Here is a 14,447-nt window from a genome sequence, read left to right on the forward strand (position 1 = left end):
CTATATGCGGGTAATTACAGTACCCCTATTTAGTATAACATACAGTATATATTAGGTGGAGTTTCATTTTAATTTGTTTGTTTTCGAATTATTTAAGTCATCTATTTGTTGACATCTACCTCATGATAAGTAAATATTATCAAAAAGAACATTGAAAAACACACAAGTAACTTTGTAACATAATTTTTTTGTTTTTGTTTTTTTTATTGGGCACCCCCCTACATCATTGTGTAAGGTGAAGCGCAGAAGCGTTTACAGCGTCCAACAGGGAAGCATGCTAAGTTCATGCTTGCCTTTATGTCTCATGAGTTAAGGGCGTAGAAGCCTGAAGAGTCAAGGGCGTAGAAGCCTGAAGAGTCAGTGGTTTATGTTCTCAAGTTATTGGAAGCTCCAACAACTTGTCCCTGAATACGAATTCGCAACTTTCGACTTACAGCAGGTACCTACTTTACTGCCCGGGTTTGTAACATATAATTAAGTCGAGTTGTTAATACCAATACGACGTGCTGGTCAAGCTCCGAAAGAGTTGTCCGGGGGTCTAGCTAACCTCTGGTCGGGGCTTGATCAGCACGAAAAAAAAAAAAAACTTTTTGTCTTATATGATTTTGGTGACCTGTGGTGTAATGATCAGCATGCTCGCCTTACAAGCTAGTGGACCAGGGTTCAATTCCCGGGCAGGGTGAAACTGTAAGCAAGTTTTTTTTTTCTCTACTGTCTACCCAGTAGTAATTGGGAATCTGGATGCTAGTCGATTTGCGGATCGTGTTCCGGGGTAATGGTTAGCCAGTGCAGTTGGCGAGTTGTCCGGTCTTCTCGGACTATTCTTTAACACTGGGTCATGCAAATCATTAACTCAGGGTGTTGTTGTTGTGTTGGCGACAGCTTCTACACCTTAAACCAAATCTCGCCTGGGTGGCCCTAGGGCAAGCCATATTCGTACACGAGGGGCCACCATTATTATCATATTATATGCGATGCGAGTATTGTCCGTTATATGTAGGTATTGTGCGTTATATGTAGGTATTGTCAGTTATATGTGGGTATTGTCCGTTATATGCGGGTACTGTCCACTATATGCGGGTAATGACAGTAGAATGTATTGTGTGTGGAGAAACTAAAGTATGCATCCAGTATACACCGTAACACATCTTCAATTCAAAACCATTCCATTACAACCACACTGAACTGTCACATCATCACTACACTACACTCTTACTTCACTATAAAAACAAATTCCAACCTACCTGTACTGTAACATTCAATAATTAATTTTACTCGATGATTTTCAACTTAAGGTCCTTGGTGCAGTTGAGTGTCAACCCTATATTTCACAATAATGGACAGCCGACAGGTCTCAAAAAAGACTATTGGATCACTGGTTGGTGACTGCGGGATATGCGGTGTTCTCGTACTAAACGCACAACAATTTGAATTCATAATTAACTCATCTACCTCGAGCCACTTGGGCGAGGGAGCATACGGCACCTGTTGCAAAATCCACCGGCCAAAAGGATACTGGGTCGCCAAGAGCGTTCCTAACATGGATTGTAAAACCATAAGCTTACAGAGGGAGATCCGAGTACTTTCTTTCCTGCGAGATGTCCCAGGTGATCAGAAGATAGTCATGGTTTGTCCTGAGGAACTAACTATGATTACAGTGTTCGCCGGGGACTCCCTCAAGGAATACTTGAAGATTAATGACTGTACCTTCTCCGAACGCCTCCAGATCGTACAACAGGTCACCCGTACACTGATCGCGGTTAACAGTCGTGGATGGCTGCACAACGACGTTAAAACTGGTAACATTTGCATCCAGAAGACCGACAAGGGGATCCAAGCCACGCTCATTGACTTCGGTATCGCCACTAAAGTTGGAAGTTTCATTAAATTTAACTCAACAAGGGCCCCCGACCACAATGCCCCAGAGGTCGTCAAAAGATGCCCACTCACCACCAAGGCCGACGTGTACAGCGTTGGCCGTCTCTTGGAGCGACTTATGAAAGATGAATTGCACCTCCTTACCCCTAACGCCCAGCAATGTTTGATCCACGCCTTCAACATTGACCCAACCAAACGACAATCCTTAAAGAAGCTGTTAAAATATTTGGTATGAAGGACATGTACCCCCCAGCCATATCCCTTTCCAACACCCACCACCATCACCCACCGAAAGCGACCCCGTCCAGACTGATGCTAATGCTAGCAAGAAAATAAACAGTTAAAAAAAAAAAAGAAGAGATGATGAAGCGGGAAGAGGAGGAGAAGAGGGAAGGAGAGGAGAAGAGCGTGAGAGAATTATTAACAAAGAAATACGGAGAGAGAGAGAGAGAGAGAGGTGTCCTTGGGAGTCAGACGGCACCGGGGCCCGTATTTATAAAACTTCTTAAGAAATTTCTTCATTTTACTCTTATACCACTTTTATTATTCTCATCTAAGAGTAATTCTTAAGTGTATCTCATGAAGCGGGTAAGTCCTACTCTTAGCTAAGAATAAGAGTAAATTTAAGAAAAAACTCCAATTGACAAGAGCATCTTTATAAATAAGCAGAGCAAGTTTATGAAAGGATAAAATTGTTATAGTCTGCTTGTATTTTAATGCGAATAAACGCAGGCTAAAAAAGAAAAAAAAAGAACGTGAATCGAATACTTATTTACTGTAAACTGGACCAAAACATAAACAATCAACGCGTGTGTTTGCCTCTGAGAAAGAAACTACAGCAGAAGAAGGGTTCGCACATATACTGCGATGGCTTCACCAAGTAGCTTTGTCAACTCGTCTCCCGGCAAGACAAGGAACACTAACTGAACAACTATTCCTACAGTATATGGGTTCCGTCTATTACACCCACAACACCAGGAAAGCCCGCAATTTGCATGAACTTTGATGCTTCCTTTTGTATATCTCGCGTATCCATTGGGAACTCAATAAATCGCATGAGTATTTCGGGTGTTGATAAAGCATTTAACGTCTGTGTTATCACTCTGTTACGCTAGGTTGTCATAGCACAAAGTCGTCATTGTTGCACAGTTGTATTTTCCCTGTAGCCAAGTAAAGTAAAGTTATCAGCATCTTCATCTCAGGGGGTAATGGCCTTATTCCGTGCAGTTGGACTTCCCAGTGTCCCTGTCACCAAATCGGTAAGAAACACTATTCCGGCCCGGTCCAATCTATATCTTTTAACAAGTTTTATGTAAAAATTAAACTTTATATTTCTAGTTTTGTGTCTATGTATATATAACAAAGAAGTTTATCTGTCTGTCTGTTTGTCTGTGTGTCTGCACGAGAATCTCTTAAACTACTTTACCAATCTGGACCAAACTTGGCATGGACAGCAAGGCCCATATGCAAGATCAGCCGTGGTGTATACCATGCTGTAGCACTCCCATGGTTGTTATGCAAGAAGCATTTTGGGCTAAAAAAAAAGAAAAATATGTACGATTCGTTATTGGAACATGGGGAAATTTCGTGGTACACGTACCCCCGTCCGATGATCACTGCGAGGGAACTATTTTTGAAACCGAAAGAAAGAAAAATGATTTGGATGGACATAAAATGTATAAATCTACAAAGGAATAATATTTTTATACGATATACTCCATATAGAACAGCACATGCAGAATTGTATTGTTTTTTTTAAAAGAGGTCCGTGATTGTGTACGAAAAATGCCGCCAGCCTCTACTTGTCTCATCGCCGTTTATATCCTCCAAATTCGCCTAACCATCATAAAAGGTAAGCCTTTAAGATAACTAATACAACTAACTTATGTGTAGAAATGTATTGAAATCAAATTAAACTAAAAAAAAGTCGTAAATGGTTTATTTGAAAAGTGGTGAGAACAGCTTCCTCTGGGATGGTGAATGACGTCCTTTATCAGAATTAATATCGACCAAATTTTCGTAATGAGCGCAATTAATAACCGTCCATCACTACCAAAATAATTATTTCCTTAGTATATTTACTTATTAGCCTAGATTTCATATTTTAATAAGTCCAAATATGCCAGGTAACTAGTGCTAGGTACTTCCCAGGCATGTTTCATTTGTGTATCAGTTTAACCACAATTTGCTACTAATAAGATAAATTCAGTGACCTAATTTCATGTTTTATTTTTTTATTCCCTTAGTGACTCAATGTATTACAAGAAAGAACTACTTTACCACTTGTTTGGGCCAACAGTTGGAGTGGTGATATTAATTAACTTTGCCATTCACAGTGGTAGAATCAAATGTAGATATATTGGCATTGTATGTCCATGATTTCAACAAAAATGAATAAGTCCTTCTAAAGTAAATGGAATTGATGATATTATTATCTCTTGGCATCCGACGAATTTAATGATTTTAAGTTGACCGATTTTTACCAGTTAAGTTAGGTTACATTAGATTAGTTAAGTTGGGTTAGGTTAGGTTTGGTGACATTGAAATTATGTTTTTTCAAATGCCAAGTAGGTGGATGACCTAAACATTCATTTTACCAAATTGATTATGAGTAGATTAAAAACATAAGTTGTGAATTTGTAAAAAAAGTTCAAATGACAATCACTTCATGATAGATGTTTCACCCTATACACTAAAGCTACTTTATGTAAGAGGAAAAAATTAGCACCAAATTGTATTGTTTAATACCAAAAGAAGTCATTGATGATAATATTTAATAACAATATTTCAGGTATTACGACCTGGTCGTCGGGACGGAACACCGTCATAAGTCGAGGAGAGACTGTAATACATTTTCATCTTTGAACTCCTTGTATCTTACCTAACTCACCTTGATGCTCCACTCAATTATAGCTAGATGTAATATATAAATAACTGAAAGAGCGTCTCCATATAAATAAAAAAAAGAGCGTCGGTGGTACATGGCAACTTTTTGCCTAGGGACTGTTCGCTCGTCGTTTCATAGCTTACTAGCTTGAGCCACTGTTTGTTCCCAGCTTTGCCCTGGGAAGGAAGGATTGTAATCGCGCTGAAAACAAAATTAAGAAAGCAGCAATCAAGATCAAGTGAATCAAGGCAACAACGTGCTGCACGTTTACAAACTAACAGAGAGCGAACAACGGCAAGTCGGTCACAGGAAATAGATCAGGAAATGGAATCCCGTCATAATGCTGACAGAGAGCAGACAGTCGGTCACAGGAAACAGATCAGGAAAGGGAATCCCGTCTTAATGCTCACAGACATAAAACAGCAGAAAGGCGTTCTCAAGAACATGATCAAGCGCATGAAATTCGTTTGAATGCTGATAGACAGAGAACTGCGGGATCCAGAATTCTAAAAAAGAATACACAGTGGTATCCACTTGCAAGAGCAGCATTTAACTATGACAATGAGACAGAATATGAAAAGTATCCCTCTGTTGTCATTGGCAACATGGATAAGAAATGTGAACACTGCTGTGCAAAGAAGTACAAAGGAGAATCTGCTGGACTGTGCTGCTTTCGTGGGAAAGTACGACTGCCAAATGTGGAAAAACCACCGCAACCATTGAAGACTCAGACAGCTTTCAGGCAGTGAGATATCATTCAAGTCTGTTGATATAGTAATCGACCAGGACCAAGCAGTCCAGTACCCTGCAGAATTCCTGAATTCTTTGGAGCCCGCTGAAATGCCTCCTCACCACCTCACTCTCAAGATTGGAACTCCTATAATGCTCTTAAGAAATCTTGAACCACCAAGGCTCTGCAATGGCACAAAACTGGTGGTGAAGAACATGATGCCACATGTACTGGAAGCTACAATACTGACAGGAAAAGCTAAAGGAGAGGACGTTTTTATACCAAGGATACCTCTCATCACCACTGACCTGCCATTTGAGTTCAAGCGACTTCAGTTCCCGGTTAAAGTGAGCTTTGCCATGACCATCTACAAAAGTCAGGGACAGTCCCTAAAGATGGTTGGCGTAAACCTGGTGTTTCCTTCCTTCTCTCATGGACAGTTCTATGTTGGATGATCCAGAGTGGGAACTGGCAAAAATCAGTACATACTTTCTCCTAATGGCAAAACCAAAAATATGGTCTACCCTAATGCACTACAGTGAGACAATGTGGAGCCTCCCGGAGGGTGGCGCCCTACCTTGGCCTAGCGAAAGAGCGTTTCTGCTAGTTATAAATAATTCCACTTGCAAGATTGTAAGGAGTGTTGTTAGTCCAGATATGATCTATTACAGTGGCAGAGGTGGCAGTTACTCTAGTGGGTTTGGTTATAGTGTTGAAGAAGAGTTTAGAATGAAAGGTAGCAAGAAGGTCTAATACTGAGGTGTCAGTTTCTGATTTTAATAGATCAAGGTTGAAATCTCTTGTAATGTAGCAATGTTTCCTCTTTGAACTTATGATAGAGATAAGCTCCAAAAATGTATCAAGAAAATTCCTTACATTAGTGTGGGGTCTTCTGTAGATTACTCCTACTAGGATATTTCGTGTGCCGTTACGTAATTCAATGAAAACACTCTCCATGTATTCCTCATGAACCTTTAAATCATCTCTTACAGAAGTGTTGTACTTGATATCAACATATAGGGCGACACCATCACTGTGTCGTGACGTGTTGACGCAGTGTCTATTATAATTAGGAATGTTATACAAATGGTCAATATCGTTAGTGAGTTTGGTCTCACAGAACCCAAGTACATAAAATGTGTGGGCAATAGAAGATAAACACTGATTTAAAAAGGTATCTAGATGAAGGGGAATACTGCTGAAGTTATGGCTAATCAAGGAGATGGAATGAGGTAGTAGGAGACTAGAACTAAACTCGGGAGAGTCAGGTCAGTAATAGTTACAGTTTCGGTTGGTGTGACTCAATGAGTTTTGTAGAAAGACATCAGGATCGATATGAAGGAGTATTGTGTCGACACCATGGGGAAATGGGGTGTAACACATACGATCTAGCACCTCTAAGGGATGACACTAGCATCATCATTGTGGGAACATTGATACTGATTAAGGAACAGTAAAAACTCAGGGTCACTGAGGTGTGAAAAAGGAAGATCTAAGAACATTATAAAAGTGGGGGGCGGGGGGGGGTAACGTACTCACAAGTGCTACAACCAACAGAATTATGATGACCGGTACTGTTGAGGGAGATTCCCAGATGGAGTGGGAGGTGCGCCTGTCACTCGGTTTTGAGGGTTGCTGGTTTCCACCACAGCGGGTAGACGTGTAGTACTCGAGTTGGCCGGCAGGGGAGAAACTCCGCAGGTGATAGAGACAGTGGTTGGTTCCCCCTCAGTGGGAGGGGGTTCTCGAGGGGCTGGGGGGGGTACAGCCGGTGAGTGAGTGGGCGGGTGTCCACTTGCCCATTCCCTCACAACAAGGGTTTTATGACTGAACGTCACGTGTTTCCCTTGTTTCCTGGCTTCTTTAAACTGGTCCATTTGCTGTAGACGGGCTTTAGTCGTACCTGGGCAGAGATCTTCTTTGACGAAGATAGTGGTGCCTTTCAGTTTAATGCGTTGCCAAAACACTTTGTCACGGTCAGAGGGGGATGAGAATTTTGTTCGGATGTCGCGGGGGCGGGAGGAGTTGGGTTTCCCGACGCGTTGAGCACGAGATTTTGCGTTGTGATGACTCCCAGTTCTCATGGATGTCTTCAGGGATACCGGCAATCCTGAGGTTGTTTCGCCGCCCTATGTCATCCACATAATCAACCCGGTCTGCTGTTGTCGTTAGTTCCGTTTTGAGCTTGGAATTTTCCTCACTCAGCTGTAGAACTTGGGTCTTGAGTGTTCGGTTCTCTTTAGCTTCAACGTTCAACTTTGCTTGTAAGTCACTTATATCCTTTTGCGAGAATTCCAAGCTTCTTTTAATCTCACCTAGCTGGTCAGTGAGACGCCGGTCAGCTTCTTCTAGGGTAGTAATGCATAACGAACAATATTATTACTAAAAAACCCATCTGTGTTGGTCTGGGAAGAAGAAAAATCAAACCAGAGCCTATTGTAAACATCTGGATTGGTCTTATTAGGGAGCTGTAGATACAACAAATAGTCGTAGAGGATTTAGAGGTGAGAGAATAAGCGAAAGGGGGGTAGTGGGGGAGCTCTCTCTCTCTCTCTCTCTCTCTCTCTCTCTCTCTCTTTTCCATTCACCTGTCCCAATTTCATTCTATTGTCCTGTTCGTCTTGGTAATTGTGGTGTGTTGGCCAAACAATATTACCTTGAAGATATTGGACAGGGAGTAATCCTGACCCAGGGCAGAGAACGTCACCAACTGCTTCTGAAGATAGCGGAGGTTGTCAGCAGAGATAGACGGAAACAAAAGCAGAACAAAAGGCTTTTATAAATATGATTTTGTATGTATAGGGTGACTGAAACGTCCCTGTGTACCTGTGATAATTAAAAAGCATACTTATTTACCTGTTCTACTTTTATCAAATGTAGGTGCAAGGTTATTAAGAATTAGTATTGCTACACAGTGACTTTTCGATCACCTTAAAGATACCCAGTTCATTAGTGGGTCGGTGAGTTGCAGGTAAACTTGGCATCAGATGACTAATTAGGCTTCAGGTGATTAATTAGGCTTCAGATTTTATAATTAGACTTCAAGTGAATAATTTATTAGTCTTCAGATGAATTAGGCTTTTAATTTTACCTAAAAATATAACACCTTGGATCATATATTAAATCTTACCTAAAATATCCCAACTTTCCTATATTAAAAGAGACCATAAATGATAAAATCCCTCATTGTAATGTTACCTTCACCTAATATATAGTGTTATCCCTGACTTCGCTATATTAAAACTTATATAAAAATACAGTTACCTTGACTGTATATTAAAAGCCTTTCTTGGTATATTAAAATCGTGTTACCTTCCCTTCAATACTTGCCTTGTTCCCTATTATGGCGTTATTACTACTTCATTGCACCTATTTTCTCAGTCATAATAAAGTTAATGGGTAATTTTAGGTCACTTATAAACGATTGCTGTGTGTGTGTGTGTGTGTGTGTGTGTGTGTGTACATTTGGCGCTTTTACATACACGCACACATTCACGTGAACTTATGTAGACATTAGCAGGTAAGTTACTTATGCACTTAATCATACATACATACATACATATATTCATACATACATACATACATACATACATACATCTATCTATATAAAATAGAGAAGTATGTCTGTTTGTTTGTGTGTGTTTTTTTGTTTGTGTGTCCGCACGAGAATCTCGGAAACTACTTTACCGATCTGTAGTGATGATGGATGGTGTTATATGTAGTGATGATGGATGGTGTTATATGTAGTGATGATGGATAGTGTTATATGTAGTGATGATGGATTGTGTTATATGTAGTGAGGATGGATGGTGTTATATGTAGTGATGATGGGTGGTGTTATATGTAGTGATGATGGATAGTGTTATATGTAGTGATGATGGATGGTGTTATATGTAGTGAGGATGGATAGTGTGATATGTAGTGATGATGGATGGTGTTATATGTAGTGATGATGGATAGTGTTATATGTAGTGATGATGGATGTGTTATATGTAGTGAGGATGGATGGTGTTATATGTAGTGATGATGGGTGGTGTTATATGTAGTGATGATGGATAGTGATATATGTAGTGATGATGGATGGTGTTATATGTAGTGAGGATGGATGGTGTTATATGTAGTGATGATGGATGGTGTTATATGTAGTGATGATGGATAGTGTTATATGTAGTGAGGATGGATGGTGTTATATGTAGTGATGATGGATAGTGTTATATGTAGTGAGGATGGATGGTGTTATATGTAGTGATGATGGATAGTGTTATATGTAGTGATGATGGATGGTGTTATATGTAGTGATGATGGATGGTGTTATATGTAGTGATAATGGGGGGTGTTATATGTAGTGATGATGGGTGGTGTTATATGTAGTGATGATGGATGGTGTTATATGTAGTGATGATGGATGGTGTTATATGATATGTGGTGTTATATGTAGTGGATGGTGGTGTTATATGTAGTGATGATGGATGGTGTTATATGTAGTGATGATGGATGGTGTTATATGTAGTGATGATGGATGGTGTTATATGGTGATGATATATGTGGTGGTGTTATATGTAGTGATGGTGGTGTTATATGTAGATGATGGATGGTGTTATATGTAGTGATGATGGATGGTGTTATATGTAGTGATGATGGATGGTGTTATATGTAGTGTTAATGGATGATGTTATATGTAGTGATGATGGATGGTGTTATATGTAGTGATGATGGGTAGTGTTATATGTAGTGATGATGGATGGTGTTGTATGTAGTGATGATGGATGGTGTTATATGTAGTGATGATGGATGGTGTTATATGTAGTGATGATGGATGGTGTTATATGTAGTGATGATGGAGGGTGTTATATGTAGTGATGATGGATGGTGTTATATGTAGTGATGATGATGGTGTTATATGTGGTGATGATGGATGGTGTTATATGTAGTGATGATGGATGATGTTATATGTAGTGATGATGGGTGTGTTATATGTAGTGATGATGGATGGTGTTATATGTGGTGATGATGGATGGTGTTATATGTAGTGATGTTGGGTGGTGTTATATGTAGTGATGATGGATGGTGTTATACGTAGTGATGATGGATGGTGTTATATGTAGTGATGATGGATGGTGTTATATGCAGTGATGATGGATGGTGTTATATGTAGTGATGATGGATGGTGTTATATGTAGTGGTGGTGGTGACGGTGGTAGTGACTGTGGTACTGGTGGTGATGGTGATAACGGCATGTTTGTGGTGATAGTGGTGGTGGTAGAGACTGGTTGATAATAGTGGTAATGATGGTGGTGGTAATGATGATGGTGGTAGTAGTGGTGGTAGTGCTGATGGTGGTAGTAGTGGTGGTAGTGATGGTGGTGCTATATGTAGTGATGATAGATGGTGTTATATGTAGTGATGATGGATGGTGTTATATGTAGTGATGATGGGTGGTGTTATATGTAGTGATGATGGATGGTGTTATATGTAGTGATGATGGATGGTATTATATGTAGTGATGATGGGTGGTGTTATATGTAGTGATGATGGATGGTGTTATATGTAGTGATGATGGATGGTGTTATATGTAGTAATGATGGGTGGTGTTATATGTAGTGATGATGAATGATGTTATATGTAGTGATGATGGATGGTGTTATATGTAGTCATGATTGGTGGTGTTATATGTAGTGATGATGGATGGTGTTATATGTAGTGATGATGGGTGGTGTTATATGTAGTGATAATGGATGGTGTTATATGTAGTGATGATGGATGGTGTTATATGTAGTGATGATGGATGGTGTTATATGTAGTGTTAATGGATGATGTTATATGTAGTGATGATGGATGGTGTTATATGTAGTGATGATGGGTGGTGTTATATGTAGTGATGATGGATGGTGTTATATGTAGTGATGATGGATGGTGTTATATGTAGTGATGATGGATGGTGTTATATGTAGTGATGATGGATGATGTGATGGTGATGTATGTGATGATGTGGTGTTATATGTAGTGATGATGGATGATGTTATATGTAGTGATGATGGGTGGTGTTATATGTAGTGATGATGGATGGTGTTATATGTAGTGATGATGGGTGGTGTTATATGTAGTGATGATGGATGATGTTTATGTAGTGATGATGGGTGGTGTTATATGTAGTGATGATTAGACAATAAAATAATAACAGTTTAATGCTAAAAAAATATACTTTGCTGTACCGTTGTAGTGAAAAACATGGTGGAACTTACATACACCGTTAATGAACTATTGGTGAAAGAAGAAGTTTTGGGGACTGAACAATGAGACAATGTAGAGCCTCTCAGAGGGTGGTGTCCTACCGTGGCCTAGCGGATGAGCCGCCCGGAGGGCGGCGATTCTGCTACTACATACATGTAACAACACACAGACATGCCATGCACATAACTTTATTATTAATATTATTTAATCAACAGAAAATACACCTCTTCCTTTCTGTCTCAAACACACACAGAAACACACACACACACACTACTACTACTACTTTTTTTTTATTGGCCTCCAGCCTCCCCCAATAACCATACCTTCACCACCATTTTATTACCTTAATATTAAATATACTAATACATAAGTAGCTATCCTAGCTGTGTTGAGTTAGTTGAGCCGCAGATCTATGCGGCATTCAGTGACTGGAGCCTCATAGTCAATATCTGCAACTTTTGTCGGCTTTGGGGCCGATGCTCTCGTTCCCCTGAGGCAGAGCAAACCCGACCTAAGGAGAGAGAAGGACAGTCGACATCTCATCCAGGCTGTAACATAACTTCTGGGCTGCTGCTTCTGTTTGGATAGCACCTCCGCGAGTCTGGCGTAGAAGCATCTTGCACTTGGTCCCAACCCACCAGAAGTTGTGAACACTAGAGGAGTGAAGCTGCCTTGATCAACGTTCTGAATTCTCTCCCCGTATGCCCTTATCTTGTCGTTCTCGTTCCTCCTGTATGCACTGTCGAGAGCTAAGTTACGGTGGCATGCGGCCATGGGATAAAAAATCCTGATGTTAAAGAATGCTCGCTGTTCCCGTGTCGAGAATCCTTGAGCACTGACGTTAACACGGGCTTCGTTGGAAATTCTCACCTTCCAGTGGAAGGAGGGTCGGTTCTACCCTGACATCACGGCAGATTTCCTTCAACATATTTGCTGTGAGATCCCTAACTTCGTCATGCCTCATGCATATGAAGTCCCCTTCCTTGCACACCATGGTGTGATCGACGCCATAGAAAGAGCCACACACGCATTGGGAGGGCAAACCATCTACTGGCCTACCGTACCTTAGAGCATTGGCATGTGTAAATTCTTGTTTATTGAGACTGAAACCATTTGCCCTTATCGGTAATGTAGTTAACCAGTTCGAGGCGCCCACCTCCTGCTCTATAGCTACTTTTTTTTTCAAATTCTCTGGTACTTGCAACAACAGTTGCTGCAACTTATCACTTTGGCCGTTCTGTCGTAATGGACCTTCGAATCTTGTTTACTTCACTGAAATCCACCTCCCCTGTTGCATTCTGAGCTATCATGTGGTCCATGAGGGCTGCCGTGAAGTTAACTGAGTTTTGATGTTCGGTGGCAGCAATCTCCTCTGGATTGGTCAATCCCATTCCTCCCAGTCTCGGTGGTAGTGCAAGGAGTGATCTTTCTGCTGGGGTTAAGTGAGGGTGTTTCACTAATTTGGGAATGAAATTGACGCTGATAGTTTCTTCCAGAGGGTGGAGGAGGGGTCCGATATCAGGGATAGTACGCATCAGGTAGTTCCAACGATGCTTGATTCCATGGGTGAATGCCGCAAAAGCCGCATGTGGCTCTGTGTTAGCAATCTCAGACAGAGCTTGGATTTCCCTAACCCACTCATTTACTTTTCCCGTTACGTACTCGGTCTTGAAGTCCGTCGTGCCGATTACTGCGCCTAGGTGTCTTTGGCCATCCTTTGTTATTTTGACCTCACTTCCACCGAACACCTCCATTGCCCGCTCATAATGTTCTGGCTTCACAATGAGGAAAGACTTGCTGGCGTTTGGGTGATACTCTATATGTGGGCCTCGTGATGTTACCAGGTCCCACCACTTTTTTATGTCCTCCACTTTTCCTGCTCCTGTAAGGTCATCAGCGTACACCACTTGCTTGACCTCAGTTGTTTCAAATTTTATTGTGTGTTGGAGCACGGATAGGCCCATTGTTGTCATTCGGAATCGAGTATGACGATCATTCTATGATACAATGATATGATTTATTAAAGATGTCACCCTCGATGGTGAGCTCTGAAATAACTAAAGAGGACAATGCGGGATCGGCAGGGTTGTAGACAGCTGTTGCAAATGTGGAGGGCTAAATCTAGTGCGGGAGGCGCGGCGACAGCGTCTTTCCGGCGTTGGCGCTTGTCTGCCTCGGTTTGCAGTCGGGTTAACTAGTAAGTATTGACACCTTCTCCTGTGTTGCTCCTCCAAGCGTTACAGTATTGAGTAATCGTCTCCCAGGTGAGGGGGTCGATTTGTCACTTTTTCAGGTTTATCTTAAGACTAACCTTATACCTTTTCAGTTGCCCTCCAGTGTTACATTTACTATTTGTTAGGTGACTGTAAACTAGCTGCTTTGACAGCCTTCTGTCGTCCATGCGGGTAACATGGCCATTCCAACGTAGTTGTTCATGAATAATGGTAGCCTCGATGTTCCCACAGTTGGTGTCAGTGAGAATACTGGCATTTGTTCTCTTGTCTTCCCAGCTAACTCGGAGGATGGTGAAAGTTTTCAAGTGCCTTGAGGTGCCTCCTGTATGTGACCGATGTCTCACTGCCAAATAACAGGGTGGGGAGGACCACTACTCGATACACGTGCAACTTTGTAGATAATTTCAACTCCCTACAGCTGAAGACACGGGTACGGGGTCTGCCAAAGGATTCGGATGCACATCTGATCCGATGTTGAATCTTTTCA

At 41.1% G+C, this 14,447-nt stretch overlaps 1 protein-coding gene across 1 annotated transcript; it reads left to right on the forward strand.

The window, feature by feature from the left end:
- The first annotated feature begins 1,336 nt into the window (after positions 1 to 1,336).
- LOC121866747 (dual specificity testis-specific protein kinase 2-like) lies at positions 1,337 to 2,113 on the forward strand. Its single transcript, XM_042366448.1, has one exon. It carries the CDS (start codon positions 1,337 to 1,339, stop codon positions 2,111 to 2,113), a length of 777 nt encoding a protein of 258 aa, XP_042222382.1.
- The last annotated feature ends 12,334 nt before the right edge of the window (positions 2,114 to 14,447 follow it).

The sequence above is a fragment of the Homarus americanus genome, unplaced genomic scaffold (assembly GCF_018991925.1).
Source record: "Homarus americanus isolate GMGI-L3 unplaced genomic scaffold, GMGI_Hamer_2.0 scaffold52029, whole genome shotgun sequence".
NCBI classification, from domain to species: Eukaryota; Metazoa; Arthropoda; class Malacostraca; order Decapoda; family Nephropidae; genus Homarus; species Homarus americanus.

Bases quoted from the DNA above. Each gene is read 5' to 3' on its own strand.
- LOC121866747 (XM_042366448.1), top strand. From the start codon at position 1,337: ATGGACAGCCGACAGGTCTCAAAAAAGACTATTGGATCACTGGTTGGT.